General features: G+C 39.2%; 1 protein-coding gene across 3 annotated transcripts in view; it reads left to right on the forward strand.

Moving 5' to 3' along the window:
* Window positions 1-22,745, forward strand: part of PLXNA2 (plexin A2) — a 325,654-nt gene that overhangs the window by 195,979 nt on the left and 106,930 nt on the right. For all 3 annotated transcript variants that reach the window (XM_056557949.1, XM_056557950.1, XM_056557951.1), the window contains 4 exons: window positions 14,452-14,552; window positions 17,617-17,740; window positions 18,355-18,508; window positions 20,296-20,392. In XM_056557949.1, the coding sequence (XP_056413924.1) occupies window positions 14,452-14,552; window positions 17,617-17,740; window positions 18,355-18,508; window positions 20,296-20,392 (476 nt within the window). The remainder of the gene's footprint in view (window positions 1-14,451; window positions 14,553-17,616; window positions 17,741-18,354; window positions 18,509-20,295; window positions 20,393-22,745) is intronic.

Raw genomic sequence — 22,745 nt, forward strand, 5'->3', positions numbered from 1 at the left:
GTAATACTACTGTGTGAGACTGGCGTGCGGAAATTCGCATATGCGAAAATTAACATATGCTAATTTTCGCATATGCGAATTTTCACATATGTTAATTTTAGCATATGAGTATTTTCGCATACGCGAAAATAAAACTAGAATATAACGAATATGCGAATATTCGCGAATATATGACGAATATTCGTCCATATATTCGCGAATATTCGCGAATTCGAATATGGCCTATGCCGCTCAACACTAGTTAACACCTCAAAGGAACACAGCATCAGAAAATATGTAAGTATAAAGTAATTTTGGAATTCTTTGTAACAACCATATTATTTGTTGTAGTCCAATGTATTTGTTTTTTGTTCTGAGTTAAGAACCTTGTTCTTTGATGATTTATTAATTAGCAAAAAAAAAAAAAATGTTTTAGACATTCCTATTTCTTTTTAATATAGATTCTCTAATACAACTCCCTAGGCCATTCAAAAGTAAAGTCATAAAAAAATTATACATCCTTGGCATCAAACAGGCTTGTGGTTGTTTTAAGTGAATTACTTATAAGTAAATCATTAGTTTAATATGATTAGTAAAATGTGGTTTACCCTGGAGACGACAGTGGTAGCTTATTTACACCTAGACATTTCACTGTTATTATGCCTTGCCCATTGTTTCCTAGCCATTTTCTTTTGTGGTTGTTCTATTGGGACTGCTAAACAGGTTACTTTTCGCTTACCTATGGACCTTTCTGCATTTGTTTGGCACAGGCAACTCATATAGCAGGCTTGGGCATGTGCATCTGAGAAGTATTTAGTGTTGAGGTTCTTATTGAGTCTTTACTTTTTTAACATATATTGTTAATGCCAGACCTTGAAGTGAACGTTCCGTATAATGTATCAATACATAAACCTTGAAATAGGGTATGTAGTGTCCATTATAAGTGGTAAGCTTGATCATAAAAGTCCTACTGTGAAGAATATTTTATGAACATATAGTACCCACTGTGACTGATAGACCTTGCAATGAGCATATAATACCTAGTGAGCTGAGAAGTAAGGTAGTAGTAGATATATATATATATATATATATATATATATATATATATATATATGTGTGTGTGTGGAAGACCTCATTATAATCATACTGGGAATGATAACTACACCATGAACCTAGAGTACCCACTGAGAATGATAAAATACATTATGGAGATGTAGTATTACCCGCTGGGAATGTTAAACCTCATTGTACTGAAAAGAGAGTTTATAATTTCATAGCACCAATGAAAATGTAACAGTGTAGACACCAGAACAGAGTTTTCACAGTATTGGTAGAGCAAATTCATAGCTTATGGTCTATTCCCAATAGCTATGGACATTCCCACCTATTCATTCTCATACTTTTTCTAAACTTGTGGTGGGGTAAATCAAATTAACATGGTTTATTGAGCAAGACATCTATATGCAGGACTGAGAAGGAGCCGTGAAGCATGGAAGGCTTTTACTTACAACTCAACATCTTGACGATAATGTCAAGTACTAATAATAAATATATCATAAAAATATGTAAATACTTTACAATACACCTAGAAATGGGAAGCTATGCATGCATGTACATGGAGGTTTTGTTTTTATTTTGGTTAGTCCCCTAAAAATGGACAGTTGGATGTCTACACCAAGGTGGGGGAGGGGGTACAAAAGTCAAGGAATTCCAGTAGAGATCCTTGGATACCTTGCAAAAGACATATGGTATAAGACAGCTATATCACCTAGAGACAGTATTATCGGAAGATAATGAGTCTGAATATAAACTCTATGGCAGTTTTCTACTGCCCATTGCTTTGGTGAGATACAAAACTATTAAGGCTTTGGTGAGATACAAAACTATTAAGGCTTTGGTGAGATACAAAACTATTAAGGCTTTGGTGAGATACAAAACTATTAAGGCTTTGGTGAGATACAAAACTATTAAGGCTTTGGTGAGATACAAAACTATTAAGGCTTTGGTGAGATACAAAACTATTAAGGCTTTGGTGAGATACAAAACTATTAAGGCTTTGGTGAGATACAAAACTATTAAGGCTTTGGTGAGATACCAAACTATTAAGGCTTCGGTGAGATACCAAACTATTAAGGCTTTGGTGAGATATCAAACTATTAAGGCTTTGGTGAGGTACAAAACTATTAAGGCTTTGGTGAGATACAAAACTATTAAGGCTTTGGTGAGATACAAAGCTATTAAGGCTTTGGTGAGATATCAAACTATTAAGGCTTTGGTGAGGTACAAAACTATTAAGGCTTTGGTGAGATACAAAACTATTAAGGCTTTGGTGAGGTACAAAACTATTAAGGCTTTGGTGAGGTACAAAACTATTAAGGCTTTGGTGAGATACAAAACTATTAAGGCTTCGGTGAGATACAAAACTATTAAGGCTTCGGTGAGATACAAAACTATTAAGGCTTCGGTGAGATACAAAACTATTAAGGCTTCGGTGAGATACCAAACTATTAAGGCTTTGGTGAGATAAAAACTATTAAGGCTTTGGTGAGATACCAAACTATTAAGGCTTTGGTGAGATACCAAACTATTAAGGCTTTGGTGAGATACCAAACTATTAAGGCTTTGGTGAGATACCAAACTATTAAGGCTTTGGTGAGATACCAAACTATTAAGGCTTTGGTGAGATACCAAACTATTGAGGCTTTGGTGAGGTACAAAACTATTAAGGCTTTGGTGAGATACAAAACTATTAAGGCTTTGGTGAGATACCAAACTATTAAGGCTTTGGTGAGATACCAAACTATTAAGGCTTTGGTGAGATACCAAACTATTAAGGCTTTGGTGAGATACCAAACTATTAAGGCTTTGGTGAGATACCAAACTATTAAGGCTTTGGTGAGATACAAAACTATTCAGGCTTTGGTGAGATACCAAACTATTGAGGCTTTGGTGAGGTACAAAACTATTAAGGCTTTGGTGAGGTACCAAACTATTAAGGCTTTGGTGAGGTACAAAACTATTAAGGCTTTGGTGAGATACCAAACTATTAAGGCTTTGGTGAGATACAAAACTATTAAGGCTTTGGTGAGATACCAAACTATTAAGGCTTTGGTGAGATACAAAACTATTAAGGCTTTGGTGAGATACAAAACTATTAAGGCTTTGGTGAGATACAAAACTATTAAGGCTTTGGTGAGATACAAAACTATTAAGGCTTTGGTGAGATACCAAACTATTAAGGCTTTGGTGAGATACAAAACTATTAAGGCTTTGGTTAGATACAAAACTATTAAGGCTTTGGTTAGATACCAAACTATTAAGGCTTTGGTGAGATACAAAACTATTAAGGCTTTGGTGAGATACCAAACTATTAAGGCTTTGGTTAGATACCAAACTATTAAGGCTTTGGTGAGATACAAAACTATTAAGGCTTTGGTGAGATACAAAATTATTAAGTGTCACAGGGTTTTTCCAGACTTGGTCATAACTGAAGCAGATGTTTCTGCTTTTACAGCAAACACCAGTGTCCAAAATTCTCTCCACACTAATCCCCAGGAGGCTGATATTAACCTAAATGCGCTAACACTGTGCTCTGTGTCTGTCATATAGAAGGGAGTGAAAGCAGGCAATTGTTGGGGCTGAGTGACACAGTAACCAGTGAGACCTTCCCAGAGGGAATAGTTCTACAGTAGTAGTATCAGGACTATATGTGGACACTTCTGCAATTTCATGACTAACAACTGTGTGTGCACTGGATTTTTTCCTATGGTAAGTGAATCACATTGTGCATTGTGAATGACATTTCCCTTCATTGTAGATCTAGAATAATCACGTCCATCACTGGCAGCTGCAGCAGCATAATAATAAGCCTCAATAAATGTTTCATTTTCTAGCCTGCTAGAGGTATAGGGCTATAAATGTATTTGTCCTCAGTAGCCTTCTAGGAATCTACACGACATCATCTGCATTTCCACAAATGTAGTGTAGGTCATTTGAAATCTGTGCTTTATTTTATCACATTCCCCTCAGCCTGACTTGTCCAAATCATCATCCGACATGCACTTCCATTACATTTTAAATACCATTCCTTCTCTAAATTCAGCTTGTTTAATTTTTTACTCAGCCTTGAAATGGAGCCTTTTGCTTGACCTGGTTCTCTCAGTAAAGTCTTCCAGACATTGCCATGGGCATCTCACTCGCCCCCTGCTTTTTATATACTGTGTGATTAAAATGTGATTGCATTTCCCAGATTTCATATGGTATGCATTATTTCCATTTTTTCCTCCCAGACCAATACATTGCCATGCTTAGAGCAGTGGTCTGTTGTGCCAGGTTTATGTCATTTTGGGCCATTATAATTGGCACCGTCTGTTTTAAATTGTAAAGATGCCCAGATGAAAACATAATAACGTTACCCATTTGAATTTATATACTTAAATAACAAAGCCATTTAGCTGCAAATGCAGGTTTCAAGTTAATATGGGCATTGCGCAGTAAACATAGACAGACAATTGATGTCTACAAATCCTGAATTTTATTAGGAAGATGTCTTATAGAAGGTTTATATAAGGATTCTGATGCACACATATAGCCTTAAAAAAAATAACCCACCCTACATACTGTCTGGTTGGTTCACCAAAGTGGATCACCGAAGGGAAAGTAAATGACATTATTATTTAAATTATAATTTGGAAAACATTAAAGACTTACTACATTGCTATTACATAATTTTTGCCTTCTTTAATAATGTTAAAGACTATGTACACTTTCATATGCAAATAAAAAAAAAATTAAGCAACTTTAAAAATAGTTTTAATGAAAAAAGTCCTGCTATTTTGAGTTTACAACTCCTGTGCAGACATATACGTGTCCATGGTAACAGACTACAAACAACCCCTGTGTAGTCTGTTACTGCAGTAATATGCCATCTTTTCTTTTTAGTAAGTTGGAAGTAGGGACAAGTTACTGCTGAAACCTTAAGAGCCTGAGCTTCAAGTTTTGTCCATAGAAGACAGCTCTCACTGTGCCATAGCATTTGTAACTGGTGATTAAAATGTCATAGTGACAATATAAAGTCACATGGTATTATTTATTCACTTACGCATTATATTGCTTAATAATTTTGCCCTTTTGTAGTGTGCATGTCAGTTGTTTGTTTGTGATTGAGCTGCAAGAAGGTTGATCTTTAGATTCTGCTTTGTCTTTACTCACTGTTTAAATGCTATCACTGCAGAACATTAAAAGCATTAACACGATACTATAGAGTCATAAATCCAGACGTTCCGGAGAAGACACTTTATGATCCCTTTCCGAGCTGTCATTAACAAGCACTGCGTCTGCTGAGACAAGTGCCCTGTTGCCATAAAAAGAAAGAAGCCGGTGTCGATGTACCCAAACATATCCTCTTGTCCGTAATTTAGCAATCAGAGCGTGCGAGGGCGCCTCTATAATGAGAACTTAATTAGCAGGAGAAAAAGCTCACAAGGGCATTTGGTTTCCTCAAACTTGGTTGCTTAAAGGGGTTATCCAACGAACGTTATAAAAAATAAAAACTCAGATCAGCATAGGACATTAACCTTGCATCTACTATTCTACTGTTACCTTTGTATCTCCTGTATGTGGCTCTAATACACCTTTTTGTCCTCCTGCTTGTTCCCTTCCCTGCACGCTGTCTTTAAACTACATGTCCTAGCATTCTTTGCTGCAGCTCTGTGCTCACTTCCTCCTAACTGCCATTTTCTGCCCAGTCACCTGACCAGCCCCAGCACTAAGCAACCATTCCATCTTGCTTTCATCTACTGTACTATATAGCACCATTTTTTTTTAAAGAAGCACAACCGCTTTTTTTTTTGACCATACACGTACTCACCATCACTAGTCATACAGCGCCTTTTGTTTCATTCCAACACAGCTGCTTCTATGTATCTCATTACTCTAATTTGGATATGTGATCACCAGTTTACCCCACAGGAAGATACATGACTAAGGGTGTGTTCACACGCTAGTAACTAGCAACGGGTTTCCCGCTGCGAGTTACGCTACCATTCATTTGAATGGGTCCTTGAACAGTCCACAAATCTGACACTATTGCGGACTGTCTGTGGACCCATTTAAATCAATGGTAGCGTAACTAGCAGCGGGATTCCCGCAGCGGGCAACCCACTGCTAGTAATAGCATGTGAACGCACCCTAAATGTATGAAAGAGAAGTCAGTCCTGGGTCAGCTAGCTTCCTGTAAACTTTTAGATTGCTCCTGCTAGTTTACAGACCCCTCCTTTTTCCATCTGATCTGTGTACTACTGCTGCTATCTAAATGGGATCATTGCGTTTCTTCATCCATTAAAAATAAGCCAAAAAGGTGCTGTTTATCACAGCTGTGCAAATCACTTTAAATGTGTAATAAAAAAATTCCATAAAACACATCAATTGTGATTATAGGTTAAAGTAGTCTGGGGGAAAGCATTGCAAAAATAAAAAAAAATATGTCAAATCTGTCTAAAAAAATGGCTTTGTTACTGTTGCTCATAGTAACTTAGCAGTTTACGAAAAGAAAGCTGAGCTCTGGTTGCTATTGGCAACAAGAAGAGTTTTGATTTGAGTATTTGACTATAGACTTTAAAGCATACCCATCATATCCAACAAAAAAGCATATTTTTAATATATCACTCAGTACCTAATCCTGACCATATGTATCTAATTTTTATGTGTCTAGCACCTTTATTTATTTTTTTATTACACTTTTAATTTAGCTCACTAGTCTGAATTCCTCTCAAAGGGAGGGGGCGTGGCCTTACTGTGCAGGTCTCCGCCCCCTCCCTCAGTATGCTGTCTGCTCACATCTCCCCTAGCATTATCAAAACTACAACTCCCAGCTTGTCTTCACTGACAGTAGCGGGACACAAGGGAGGATTTTTCCTCCAGCTGTGAGCCCTGCGCTCACAGCTGTCAATCAAGGAAGTGTGTCCATGACATAGGTGATGATGCATGGACACAGCAGGACTAGTATGTGCCCAAGCAGGCAGGGGGGGCAGTTGTTTGATTGGCTTTTTCAGTATGAAATACTGAAAATTTTCTAATGAAAGCAATTGCAAAACCTGTTGGTTATACATGCAACATATCAAAAGTTTTTATATCCGACAGTGCCCATTTAAAGTAACATCTGACAACTGCCTTTTGTTTACCTGTAAAAAAAACGTAAATGAAAACACAGCAAACAAAAAGCACAACAGTACTGTGTGTGGATTCGGCCTAAGGCAGGATCATCACTTCCACAGTATTAGTGAGAAGGCCACAAAGGTTCTTATGATCACAATGAGATATCTAATGTTAAGTCCCTTAATGAATTCATCCAATTCATTTAATGTCATCCTCGTGAAAAATAAAACATTGATTACAGTAAAATTTTAATTTGTTGATCCCGGGATAATATTCGGAATCATTTAAGATAAAGCAGTGCTGTTTTTTTTCCCAATGTCAGTCACATCAGCTGCGGCCTGTGGGATTTAAGTCGTAAAGAACTAGGCAGGATTCCACCTTAAGTGTTCAAGTCATGAGAAGAGTGGCCAAGTCCTGCAGGCATTCACTGTCCTCAGGCATAGTCTGGGCACAGGTGGAGTCCCCTAGGTGGGATTTATCCAGGATAAATGACAGTGTCACTAAAATCTGTGTGTATGTTATTAATGAGTCCCCAGTGAATCGGTGCTTAAGACTCTTGCTTAATAACCATTCCACAACTGTGTAGGTGTTTGCAGAATGCTTAATTACTTCAGCTTAGACTCCCAAATTATTCCAAGTGCTATATTTGGCATGGGGGGCTGAGCCAAACACTGGGTTACAATTATTTGCTATAATTAATTTGCTAAGAGGATTGGCGGGTGTTCAGGAAGGGGATGGTGGGGCAAGAAGGCTAATCGTTACATGCCAGCACCGAACAACTCCACTAAATCTTGCTTTCTATGATCTGCGTCATGCGTTGAAAAGAAAATCTGTGTGTACTGTTATGAATATGGATAAATATTTGCATAACGTTTTAAGTTCCAGAGCAGAATTAAACATTGTATGTCCATGAAAATGCCAACCGAAGATACTGTGTATTTACTTGAGTAGCAGTGAAGGCTTAAAAAATGAATTGGTGGCTTATAAAACTAGTCATTTTTTAGCACCTGTGCCCCCTCCCCCACACCCAATAGCAACATTGGAGGGGAATTTAGTGAAACTGTCTTAGGCTGGGTTCACACCACGTTTTTCAAATACGGTTACCATATACGGTTTTGCGCTAAAAAACATATGGCAAAAACCGTATGCAACTGTATACAATGTATGACTCCAAATTAAAACGTATAAGTTTTTTCCCCGTACGGTTCTATCCGTTTGCATCAGTTTTTGCCAACGGTTTTGCTATTTTGTTGGAATTAGTTTTCCAGCAATTTAATAAAGTTACTATTGTTCTATTGAAATTCCAATCTGCACATGTGTCGACTCCAAAAACGGATTAGAAAAACCGTGTGCAACCGTATTCTGAAATTCTGTGTACAGTTCTCATAGGCAACAATGTTAAAAGAACCGCATACGGTTTTCCAACTGGAGGCAAAGACGTGGTCGACAGCGTTTTTGCCTACGGTTGAAAAATCGTCAAAACCGTATCCGAGGCAAAACGGATGCAACCGTAAACAACATATGGAATACGGTTTACAATGCATTCTCTATGCATACGGTTTTGAATACGGTTGTATACGTTTTTTTGCGGAAAACCGTATACGGTTACCGTATTTGAAAAACGTGGTGTGAACCCAGCCTTAGGCTGGGTTCACATCACGTTTTTGCCATACTGTTTTGAATCCGTTTTTCTAAAGAAAACCGTATGGCAAAAAAAAAGGATGGAACAGTATGGAAAAAGTAAACCGTATGCTTTTGTCCATTTTTAATGGGAGGGGTCTTTTGTGGGGACTTTAGGATTCAAATGCGCATGTGCAAAGTAAAAACGTATACGTTTTTCCCGTATGGAGCCGTATACATGTGCGTTTCCCATTGACGTCCATGTTTTAAAAAAAAACGTATGCGGTTGCAGTACGGTTTTTAAACCGGAGACAAAATCGTGGTCAAAACAGTATGGCAAAAACGTGATGTGATGACTAGAAGTCTGAGCAGATGACTAGACGATGATGACTAGAAGTCTGAGCAGGTCTTGTGGGGTATTTACAATATTCTATGGTTAGTACTTACCAAAAATGGTCCAAGAAAGGACAAAAACAGGGTCATAGGCGCCCAAGGCCTATCAATGCATCTAGTTAAGTGTCTCCGAAAAGTTACTTGCTGCGTTTGGGGCTGTGTCACAGACCTGGGAGAGTACATGTGCCGATCTTGGTCCTACACCAAAAGTGCATGCACTTGACCCTTTAGCATTAGAACTAAACAATGAAGCAATGAAATCAGGTTTTCATATCATGTGGATATCTGGTGTAATGGCACCAGAATATACTATGGGAACTAGGTGAGACCATGAAGGCAATATAAGGCAGGACACTAAATTATGTTCTGCTGAGAAACCTTAGGTCCTATTGCATATTTAGGTGTTATTTCAGCACATGGCACTTACCCATTTTGCAAACCAACTAGTCCTCTGCATGGCAGTGGTATAATTTGTCCGGCCACACTCCATAAAGTGTTCAGGAATGTTTGAGGACCATGACAGAAGATTCAACACGTTGACTTAGGCTTCAGATTCCCAGATCTGAATCCTATCGAGAATCAGTGAGATCAGTGCTAGGAACCAAAACTGAACCAAAATTACTGATGCTGTAGCTCATACCTAATGTATAGCTAAACATTATGTCAAATAAATTAGGTAAAATTTAGGTATCTTTATTTTTTTAGATATAAAAATGCAGTTAAGATTGTGTCTGACTCGCCCATAGGACCCTTGTGAGCGAGAAACAACAATAAGATACAAATGGCTGATAAAAACTAATAAAAATGATTATATAACACCATAAATACATTATTAAATCATTCATAAAATCTTTGTATTTTTTCTGTGACACAATAGCACAGCATAAATGAATAAATAGATATAGATACAGTCATAATCATGAATGTTACCTTAGGGACAATTATTGCTTAATATAAAGTGCCATTCCTATGGAAAGAGATTAACATTTCACTTTTTTCTATGGAGGAAAAAAGTATTTGCTATCAGCTGAAATAAATATACAATGTGTGTGTATATATATATATATATATATATATATATATATATATATATGTATATATGTTGTCTAGTCCTGTACAGCTGTTACTCTTTTAATCATTTAGTCTAGTAAAGAAAATAGTGCAAGGTCTGTGTTTTGTACACCACTTTAGTGCATATCACTCCTGTGAAGAATACTTAGGGGGAGATTCATCAAAACTGTGTAGAGTGGTGCAGTTTCCCATAGCAACCAATCAGATTGCTTTGTTTATATTTCAGAGGTCTTTTTTTTTTATGAAAGAAGCGATCTGATTGGTTGCTATGGGCAACTGCACCACTCTTCCTCTAGACAGGTTTTGATAAATCTCCCTCACAGGAGCGATATACAGTGGTCTCTCGACATGCGATGGCCCCGACATACAGCTCGAAAAATTTGAATATCGTTCAAAAGACCATTGTTTTTCATTAAGTTGCCTTAAAAGGAAAGGAAACATGAAGTGCTCCAAAATCTCCTGGTAGACGGATATGTTGATCCTAGATTTAATAAAGCACAGTGGACCAACACCAGCAGATGACATGGCTCCCCAAATCCTAGTAATTGGGGGGCAGGGGGGCAGGGGGGCTTTTGGGTTTTCATGAGCTGTAGCCATTATCATCACAATTATGACAAATCACGACTTTAACTATCTTGCTTTGCATGTAATGAGTCTCTCTCATATATTATTTTCTCCTTTTAAGTTGCATGACTGAAATAAATGAACTTTGCACAATATTAAAATTTTTTGAGTTTCACCTGTGCGATGGTTTCAACATACTGTGGGCTCTGAGAGCACATCGTACTTTGAATACCACACCGACTTATGATGCATTTGAAAGTCGGGGCAATCCTGGAAAAGGAATCTCCGGTTATGGCCATTTGATCTGCCCCGATATGCTGCGCTGGCACTCACCTGTCCCCACTGCTTAGGCTGTTAGTGTGCAGCCCCTGCATCCAATCACCAATGCCTGTGGTGCCCTCATCACTATGCCACTCACACCTCCCCTGCGTCCAGTCCCCACTGCCCTTCGCCACCCTCATCACTACGCCTGTCACCTCGCTGCCTCTGTGTCCAATAAGCCTGCAGCTTCTGCTGCAGCAGCCAATCATAGCTGCCCTGCTTATTCCTCGCACACTAGGGGTCCAAATGTACCTCTAGTGTGCGCGCAGTTGTAGGGATATCAGCAAGGCAGTAAGAGCAGTACAGTAATGTGCACAAAACACACACACATTCACAACATTGCCCCTATTCAGTTTTGCCCCTTATTCAATACAGTACTGTACAGTACTTATAGGGGCAGAGGGTAAGGTAAAAACTGTATACAGTACTGTACTGATTAAACTGTTTTAAGTTGCTCCTTCTGACTAATTAAAGTAAAGACATGGTTTATCTGTACTCTTTTTGTGGTTATTTTTACCTTTATTCTTCATATTTTCTTACATTAGGTTGAAATTTTTGGGACTCTAGAACCAATTACCAGTTTTCCATAGAGTTATGGACTCAACATACAATGGTGTCAACATACACTGGTCGTCCCGGAACCAATTAATAATATTGTATGTTGAGGGACCACTGTACACTAAAGCGGTGTACAACACACAAATCTTGCACTATTTAGTTGATATATAAGTAGCAATATTGTTGGATGAATGGATGCTACATTCCCGATACAGAGCCTCATTTTTTTGCGGTAATGCTATGGCACCAGGTAGCAATGTAAATTTTGGCAATACATATGGTGGGAGATTTAGTAAAACCTGTGCAGAGGAAAAGTTGACCAGTTGCCCATAGAAACCAATCAGATTTCTTTGAAAAATAAAAGAAGCAATCTGGTTGGTTGCTATTAGAGATGATCGGTTACAGTGATTCAGTTTGTCACGAACTTCTCGGCTCGGCAGTTGCTGACTTTAGCCTACATAAATGAGTTCAGCTTTCAGGTGCTCCGGTGGGCTGGAGACTCTCTCCTTGGACTGTATCCACCTTTTCCAGCCCACCGGAGCACCTGAAAGCTGAACTCATTTATGTAGGCTAAAGTCAGCAACCGCCGAGCCGAGAAGTTCATAACGAATCGAATCACTGTAACTTTTCTCTAGTTGCTATGGGTAACTGATCAATTTTCCTCTTTACAGATTTTGATAAATCTCCCCCATGGTCTCCAATACTGTTGTCTTTGTGATGTGCTAGAAAACCAAGTCCAATTCATGATAGCCCATCCTCCGAGCTTACAGAACCTAAAAGATGTGCTGCTATAGTCATGGTCTTATGGAGTCCATGCCTCGATGGGTCACAGGATGGATTGGCACAGTATTAGTATTAGATGGTTTTAATCTTCTGGCTGATCGGTATATCATACAGCTTCTATGAGGACTTGTGAATAGCTCTTTTATCACAATCACCGTCACTTACAGTCTTGTGTCACTACACTTGATCACTTTAATATCAAACCTTATAAACATTTTGGGGCTCGGCATCACTTTCACTTATCTAGGTAATATTGTGCAATTCCTGAGGTAGCTCGTCCAGGGCTATACTATCCGCTATATTTCCGGCGTTGCACAATTCCCCACACAGCAATCAGCAGCTCCTTTTAAGATAAAATTGCACACGAGGAGATTATGATAGCAGCGGTGGGTTCCTGCGCTCTGCAAAGATACCTGACTCTTCACTCACATCAAGCAAAATGCTCGTCCCTTTATCTCTCCCCTACGTGTCACCTCCAGAAAATCTTTTTATTCCTGTAGCACCTCTGTGTCTAAAACAAGGGAGCAAGTGCCAGCAGCTGACAAGCCTGGGAAATCAAGTCTCTTTTCTCTGTTTGTCTCCTCTTCTGCCCTGTGTCAGTCTATCCCTTGTGTCTGCATGTGTTTGCTCTTGTAGAAGAGGCACCGCATTCTACATAGCCTGAGCCTAGCATAGGCATACGGAGGGAGCTTGGCTGATCTTTTCAATTAACTCGGTTGGTATGTTGTGATAACTGTCTGAATTATGTCACATATCAAGGCCAGAAGGAACTCGGCTCTGCTACATCTCAATATTAGAATGAGGTCGGTGTGTGGTTTGTATCCTAAAACTGCATTTTACAGTGGGGTCTGCTGATATGCAAATAACGACACCGATTTTTACTGTGTTCTGCTTTTCTCGTAGAATTAGTGACAGACTAATATTAATGTTATTTACATAATCTTACTTAATTCGGATGGGCTTTTTTATTACAACAGAATGAAGATAAAAACGATTGCCGCGGTTATTATTCATCAGAGTACTGTTAGCAATTGGAGTTAAATTACCAATAAGCGGTAGTGAATTTGACTTTATTATTATTAATATTAGCATTTATTGGTCCTATGAACGTAGTAATATATGCTTACCATGCACATGCATGAAGCGGTGTGTTCCCGTTTATACACAACATGCATGTTAATGATAACATTAATAACGTGTGCATATATACATAAGAGAGTAGAGAAGACCAGTGGGTGCCTATGTGTGTATGTGCATAAATAACTGGGATCTCTATATAGCTATTAGGTCATATAGAAATATATATTGCAGTTTATATTTCCCTACATGAATTTCACAGTGTGTGATCAGATTTAGAAAATGTATTAAAGGAAAGAAAAGAAAAATGGCTAGAAAGTGTAACTGCGCCGTCAGAGGCCACATTAAAATGTGATTTTAGGAGAAGGTTTTTTTTTCTTCCATCTCCCTCTGAGGACGTTTGAGGCTGCGAGTCAGTGACTGCGAAATCCCATTGCAAAGTTCATCAGGAATCGTGTTCCAGCTGCTGGAGTGATAGATAGGTTTAATTACACTGAATTACTGCAGCAACAGCCGCTCTGCTCTCCCCGAAGTCATTAAAAAGAAAGGGTTTTTTCTGAGCTGGTCACTGGCCCAGGCTGGGCCTTTAATAAGGAAGCATAGTGCATGGTACGCAGCCAGGGCAGAGGTCAGAAAGGCCTCAAACTTGTCATCTTCTGCTGATTTCCTATGAGTTTCACTGCAGAGAGGTTAGTCTGGATCACTTGTTCATTGCCGGAATCGCTGCCCTGGCAAGAAAAATGTATAAATTTGCTAATATAATTATCATAGTATTTGTTATAAAATATTAAAGTTATTATTATTTTATTTTTTTGCTGTAATGGTATTCTCCGGGGGAACCATGGCAGAAGCATTTGTTCCAGTAACACATTTTGGTATGATGCAGTTGGCAGAATAAGACTTGATCTATCATATTCTTCTTTCTTTTAGGTAGCAAGAGTTCCTGTGGAGTCTTGTGAGCAATATTCAACATGTGCGGAGTGCCTGAGTTCTGGTGATCCGCATTGTGGATGGTGTGTGCTGCATAACATGTAAGTGGTAAAATATCGGTATAAGAACCTACATGAACACAACTTAGTTTTACATAAAACAATCTTACACTGTACAGAATGTCTAGCTCAGTTGATACCATGAGCCACATCTTTGTTATGGGTTAAATCTAACTGTAGATGGTCCTATATTGCTTTCCCACTTATAGAAGTCTAAATATAAAATATTCCAAATAATTTACTAGAATACTATGTCTGTGTGACCCTAAATCCTTAAACAACCTGTGCTCTGATCTTTGTAGTCATATGTACAAAGACAAATCCAAGCCTTTGGGATAAAAAAAAAAAATAACTCAATAAACATTCATTTAAATTTGTCACTTATGACAGATTGGACTCCAATACTTCTAATAGCCTTTTACCTATATTTCGCTATGGGCTTGGTTTTGTTCCGCCTTGGGAATACGAATCAGAGTGATGCCAGTCTATATGGAGCTTTTGATTTACCCATATTGTGTCATAGCAGTGAGAACTGTCACTGATGTAATGTCCATAAAATCCCATTGTCCCTCTCATTCTAGCGGCCTATTGCATTACCTGAGGTTTCACGTCTTCTTTAGATCTAGAAATTTTTGTCTCTCAGCTATAAACCAAGAAAAGAAGGTGATAAAAACAGGAAGAATGTTCTTATCGAGTGAGAGTAACAACCTCCACTTAGCATTTATACCTGCAATAAATAGCACAATATTACAGAGTTTCAGGAGAACATTAGGTGCACAGAATCACAAGCTTCCCCTCTTCTTATATAGCAAATAAAACTCTTACAACCGTGCCTATGGTCTGCAGACCCCATCACATATTGGTATTGTCATCGACTCTACATAAGAAAAACCATTTCCATATCCTAGCCCTGACTCCATCTGAAAATGACTTTATGGAACGGTGCCTAAGGCATCAAAATCACATTTTCAGATATGCAGGGTCAGCGACTCATTTTTCCTTCAAAATCCTGCATGCTAGCTGTACATTAGCAATGTAGAAATGAATTGTGCCCAGGAACAACATTTTTTCCAGATTTTACATTTAACGTATGGATCGCAGATGGAATTTAGAGCCCAACAAAATGTGAAATATTCTGCAGCTGCTTGTGCCTACATTATTTTATTTATACACCCTCGCTGTCCGTGCTAAATTAAAATCCTGAAGTAAAGTGGCTATAGATAACATATTTATAAAGCAATAGTTGAGTAATGTCTATTGGCTGGCGTAAATAATTGATGTTAACAGAAACTATACCAGCCGGAAACACAAAGTAAAGTGGCACTGTTGTGAAAAAGTTGGCTGAGGCATTATAATGATGAACCTTGTTTACAAAGATAGAAATGACGCTTTGGTGTTCTTATGGTCTTGGGAAAACAGCTTTTAGAATGAGTTATATTAAACTAAAGGTTTGCGTTGTTTCATTGGAATTATACATATATCTACACTGCTTAAAAAAAATAAAGGGAACACTTAAACAACACAATGTAACTCCAAGTCAATCACACTTGTGTAAAATCACACTGTCCACTCAGGAATCAACACTGATTGACAATCAATTTCGCATGCTGTTGTGCAAATGGAACAGACAACAGGTAGAAATTATACACAACTAATAAGACACCCTCAATAAAGGAGTGGTTATTCAGGTGGTGACCACAGACCACTTCTCAGTTCCTATGCTTCCTGGCTTATGTTTTGGTCACTTTTGAATGCTGGTGGTGCTTTCACTCTAGTGGTAGCATGAGACGGAGTCTACAACAAACACAAGTGGCTCAGGTAGTGCAGCTCATCCAGGATGGCACATCAATGCGAGCTGTGGCAAGAAGGTTTGCTGTGTCTGTCAGCGTAGTGTCCAGAGCATGGAGGCACTACCAAGAGACAGGCCAGTACATCAGAAGATGTGGAGGAGGCTGTAGGAGGGTAACAACCGAGCAGCAAAACCACTACCTCCACCTTTGTGCAAGGAGGAGCAGGAAGAGCACTGCAAAATGACCTCCAACAGGCCACAAATGTGCATGTGTCCACTCAAACGGTCAGAAACAGACTCCATGAGGGTGGTACGAGGGCCCGACGTACACAGGTGGGGGTTGTGCTTACAGCCTAACATCATGCAGGACATTTGATGTTTGCCAGAGAACACCAAGATTGTCAAATTCGCCACTGGCGCCCTGTGCTCTTCACAGATGAAAGCAGGTTCACACTGAGCACATGTGACAGACGTGACAGGGTCTGGAGACACCGTGAAGAACGTTCTGCTGCCTGCAATATCCTCCAGCATGACCGGTTTGGCGGTGGGTCAGTAATGGTGTGGGGTGGCATTTCTTTGGGGTTCTCCATGTCCTTGCCAGAAGTAGCCTGACTGCCATTAGGTACCGAGATGAGATACTCAGACCCCTTGTGAGACCATATGCTGGTGCGGTTGGCCCTGGGTTCCTCCTAATGCAAGACAATGCTAGACCTCATGTGGCTGAATCCAATCAAGCACATCATGTCTCTCTCCATCCACCAATGCCACATTGTACCACAGACTGTCCAGGACTGGCCACCTCATCAAGAGCATGCCCAGGCATTGTAGGGAGGTCATACGGGCACGTGGAGGCCACACACACTAATGAGCCTCATTTTGACATGTCTTATCCCCTATCCGTCCCCTGTATCGCCCGTCATTACGCACAGAGCGAACAGTGCCGCAGCGACGATCCCGGGGCTCCCCAGCAGCGGGACCGCGGCGATCTGACATCTTATCCCCTATCCTTTGGATAGGGGATAAGATGTCTAGGGGTGGAGTACCCCTTTAAGGACATTACATCAAAGTTGGATCAGCCTGTAGTGTGGTTTTCCACTTTGATTTTGAGTGTGACTCCATATCCAGACCTCCATGGGTTGATAAATTTGATTTCCATTGATAATTTTTGTGTGATTTTGTTGTCTGCACATTCATCTATGTAAAGACGAAAGTATTTCATACAATTGGTTCATTCATTCAGATCTAGGATGTGTTATCTTAGTTTTCCCTTTATTTTTTGAGCACTGTATATATATTATGTACATTTACTACCCCCAGGTGTTCCCAAAAGGATAAGTGTGACCGCGCAGAGGAGCCATTCCGGTTTGCAAGCAATATAGATCAGTGTGTTAAGGTTGTAGTGCAGCCCAACAGCCTTCCCGTTTCTGAGCACAGCCTACCGGTAAGAGACTTATGGGTGATGTTCCGTTCATTGCTATACCTATAGCTTTATCATGTACTGACATCTCAACTGCAGTCTAAAGACAGGAGAGCTTTTTTTTTATTTATTTATTTAAACTAAGTTTAAATGTTCTAGGTATTTTCACATAGCCAGTAAAAATCCAGAATTAGAAAAATGTGACTGATTTCTTTGAGAAACAGCACCATTGGATTGTGGTCATTGGATTGTGTCTAGTATTGCAGATAATTTCAATTGATGTAAATGAGACTAAGCTGCGATACCACACACAACTTGTGGACAGGTGGGACTCCTGTCTTTAGAAGAATCCTTATACTCTTCATTTCTCATATGCTGTAGGCTCTGTGCACACTACCGTCATGTCTTTTATGTAAAAAAAAAGCCATAACATCTATGATAGATCTGTTTTCAAAGCAGTCTGACGAATCCCGAGAAATTCCATTTATTTACAATGGGGTTTATCAGGATTCTGATGGAGTTCAGGTAATTTTGATGCAAAGACTGATATGCCTTAGTGATATCCATTAGAAACGGCTCTTGCATTATAATTATTATTGTATAATACATATTTACTGTTATGTATTATATTTTCTTAGCTCACTTTACAAGTTAGTGATGTCCCAGATCTGTCTGCTGGTGTCATTTGCTCCATTGGGAACATTACTCAGGTAGAAGGACAAGTGTCTGGCAACCGGATAGTCTGTATTTCCCCAGCTGCAAAAGATGTTCCTGTTATACCTGCAGATCAAGGTGAGATTTTCCATTCATATAATTGCAATGTAAGACAGAAAGGTATGGTTCATATCCGTGATCATCCAAGCAGGGAGGAAGATACCATATGTGCAACCTGTGCATGGGGTTTAGTATTACGCTAAAAGTAGCTTCCTGCTGTCTATGACATTGCATCTAAATGACTAAACTATTCAATATCATTGCTACTAAATAATGGTGGATTGTTAGAGAAACAATAGGGTTATCCAGGTAGAAAGAGTGGTAGTCATGAAAAAGTTATACCTGTGTCTGAAAGATCTCTGCATCCCTATTAGATTTTATGAGGAACCTTTCTTCCGACACTTAGTCACCCGGAGAGTCCTCCGTTACTCCCTGTCTCAGATCCATGTGACAGTCAATCACAATGAGACATGCTTGATAGAATCTATGCCTGTAGAATATGAAAGCATTATTTGGTGTCAGTGGCCTGCCTAACACACAACTGCCTGAAAAGTAAGAGGCTGTGTAAAAGCTAACAGCCTACTGCCATCATTCCTTTTTAAGCAGTTGCACAAGCACTGTGATCAGTTACCATTCTGCCAGTTAGCAACTATTGTGATAACCTCTAAACCTGCTTAAAATGCAAGAAGAGCTAAGAACAAATACTGTGCACCAGGTAATTGTCCCTGAGATCAAATACTTTCTAGGAGACGTTTTGGTAGGAGCTGTAATGCAAATGAGGTTGTGATTTACTATAAGTAGTCCTCTGTTGTATCTCTCCCTTAGTAGATTTTAGGAAAACCTGCCGCACAGAATCAGGATATAATACCCAGAGGGTGATTTAAGTCTCAGACACTTTTAGAAATCACATAACAGAAAAATCCTGCAACTTGGAAGAGGCTTCTTCATGCTTCTGTGTAGAGGGGAGCCTGTTATTTAGAAAGAGGCTGGGATTATCTTGTTTGGGGACAAAGAAATAAAAGGATTATTTCCTGATGTTAGGAAATAGGCCCAGAGCTTACAGAAATCCCAGAGTGCACCCGTTATACATCAATTCCTGTAGTGCTGGACATACACAAAAATCCTGTTGTTAAAGCTGGCTGTCTCTATATGTGCTCGCCTGCACTAGCTAATGCGGGGCATAGTGGCAAATCTGTATATTTTGTTGAGTTTTTAACAGGGAAATAAGGACAACATGAGTGGCAACCTTCCTAAGATCTTCTCAAAATAGACCAGGCTCTAGTGTGTCAATAAGCTGCCTGAAAAACACAGAGACTTTCAATTACAGATTTGGTTTTAAGCTAAACTGTCGACAACATTTGGCAGACGTATTTATACAGGATATATATATATATATATATATATATATATATGCAGACAAGGTAGAACTGCTCACCACTCCTGCGTCTACTGCACGTCCTCGTGCTGCGGACACCGGTACCTCCCCGGCTCAGTAGGAATTACAAAAGAAAATGTCCGGCACTCAGGTAGTTGCAGGTAAAACTTGTGGATGGCTTTGTTCAGACGCTGTTAGGCAAGACACAATCTGACGCGTTTCGCACGCTCAGGTGCTTAGTCGTTGACTAAGCACCTGAGCGTGCGAAACGCGTCAGTTGTGTCCTGCCTAACAGCGTTTGAGTAAAGCCATCCACAAGTTTTACCTGCAACTACCTGAGTGCCGGACATTTTCTTTTGTAATATATATATATATATATATATATATATATATATATATATATATCAGTAAAAAAGAACTTCCAGACAGTAAATTTTTCTCTATGTAAAGTTTATCTTTTTCTGATCGTTGATGTCATTTTTCATTTTAGACTGGTTTGGGGTAGAGCTTCAGCTAATGTCCAAAGAGACTGGCAAGACCTTTGTGAGCACAGACTTCAAATTCTACAACTGCAGCGGTCACCAGCTGTAAGTACCTTCTCTAGATGTTTTGGTTCATCTAGTAGTCAGAGATGTACCCATAATCTTATGATAAGCTTGGTTCCACACAAGCATAATACAGTCATGGCCGTAAATGTTGGAAATTTGTCAAGAAAATGAAGTATTTCTCCCAGAAAAGGATTGCAGTAACACATGTTTTGCTATACACATGTTTATTCCCTTTGTGTGTATTGGAACTAAACCACAAACGGAAGGAAAAAAAGCAAATTGGACATAATGTCACACTAAACTCCAAAAATGAACTGGACAAAATTATTTGCACCCTTAACTTAATATTTGGTTGCACACCCTTTGGAAAAAATATCTGAAATCAGTGGCTTCCTATAACCATCAATAAGCTTCTTACACCTCTCAGCCGGAATGTTGGACCATTCTTTCTTTGCAAACTGCTCCAGGTCTCTCTTATTGGAAGGGTGCCTTTTCCCAATAGCAATTTTAAGATCTCTCCACAGGTGTTCAATGGGATTTAGATCTGTACTCATTGTTGGCCATTTCAGAACTCTACAGTGCTTTGTTGCCATCCATTTCTGGGTGCTTTTTGACATATGTTTGGGTTCATTGTCCTGCTGGAAGACCCAAGATCTCAGACGCAAACCCAGCTTTCTGACACTGGACTGTACAGTGCGACCCAAAATCCATGGTAATCCTCAGATTTCATGATGCCTTGCACACATTCAAGGCACCCAGTGCCAGAGGCAGCAAAACAACCCCAAAATATCATTGAACCTCCACCATATTTCACTGTAGGTACTGTGTTCTTTTCTTTGTAGGCCTCATTCCATTTTCGTTAAACAGTAGAATGATGTGCTTTACCAAAAAGCTCTATCTTGGTCTCATCTGCCCACAAAACGTTTTCCCAGAAAGTTTTTGGCTCACTCAAATTCATTTTGGCAAAATGTTGTCTTGCATTTTTATGTCTCTGTGTCATCAGTGGGGTCCTCCTGGGTCTCTTGCATTTAATTTAATTTAAATGTCGATGGATAGTTCGTACTGACACTGATGCTCCCGGAGCCTGCAGGACAGCTTGTATATCTTTGGAACTTGTTTGGGGCTGCTTATCCACCATCCGAACTATCCTGCGTTGATACCATTCATCAATTTTTCTCTTCCATCCACGCCCAGGGAGATTAGCTACAGTGCCATGGGTTGCAAACTTCTTGATAATATTGCGCACTGTGGACAAAGGCAATTCTAGATCTATGGAGATGGATTAGTAACCTTGAGATTGTTGATATTTTTCCACAATTTTGGTTCTCAAGTCCTCAGACAGTTCTCTTCTCCTCTTTCTGTTCACCATGCTTAGTGTGGCACACACAGACACACAATGCAAAGACTAAGTGAACTTCTCTCCTTTTTATCTGCTTTCAGGTATGATTTTTATATTGCCCACACCTGTTACTTGCCCCAGGTGAGTTTAAAGGAGCATCACATCACAATTTTGAAAGGGTGCCAATAATTTTGTAAAGCCCATCTTTGGAGTTTGCTGTGACATTATGTCCAATTTGCTTTTATTCCTCCCTTTTTTGGTTTAGTTCCAATACACACAAAGGAAATAAACATGTGTAACATGTGTATAGCAAAACATGTGTTACTCAAAACATGTGTTACTGCACTCCTTTTCTGTTAGAAATACTTAATTTTCTAGAAATATTTCAGGAGTGCCAACATTTACGACCATGACTGTATGTGTACATTTTTGCATCTATATTTTAGTTGCAAACCCCCAACTCAACTATAGTTCCTGTTCATCCCTATGTTTTTTGACAGTAATTTGGAATATGAAAAAATGAAATGAAATTCTATTTCTGGTATCTGATATTATTATACAGTATTTACAGTATAATATAAAACAGACATAAATGGATTAAAAGTTTAATGTGCTCGTTTTTTTTATAAATCACTAACAGAGGTTAATGCCTCATATTCAGCCATGCTTTTCCTGAGACAAAGTTATGTGACTCGATGGATAAGGCCCATTTCTCTATACAAATGAGTAAAATTAATGGAGAAAAAAAGATGTTGTTTCCTTTCTGCCAGTCCCCCACAAATATATATTTGATCCTGCGCAGATTGAACTATATCCACTGGTTAACTCTGAGTGATGACAGCTCAAAAGGAAAAATACTCATGTATCTGATGCATTAGAAAATACCATTTACACTTAACCACTGTATGCCAGGCATAGTGTCCTACACGCCATCCAGTGCTGCCCGCTGGTGAATCTGGAGAAAGCTGTTATTTGTAATAACAGGGAATTCACCCTTGAAACTACAAAATGTAACCTTGGGATGTCCTTGTCCAGTCTTCCCAGGCACAAAGT

This window comes from Hyla sarda, chromosome 2 (genome assembly GCF_029499605.1).
Source record: "Hyla sarda isolate aHylSar1 chromosome 2, aHylSar1.hap1, whole genome shotgun sequence".
NCBI classification, from domain to species: Eukaryota; Metazoa; Chordata; class Amphibia; order Anura; family Hylidae; genus Hyla; species Hyla sarda.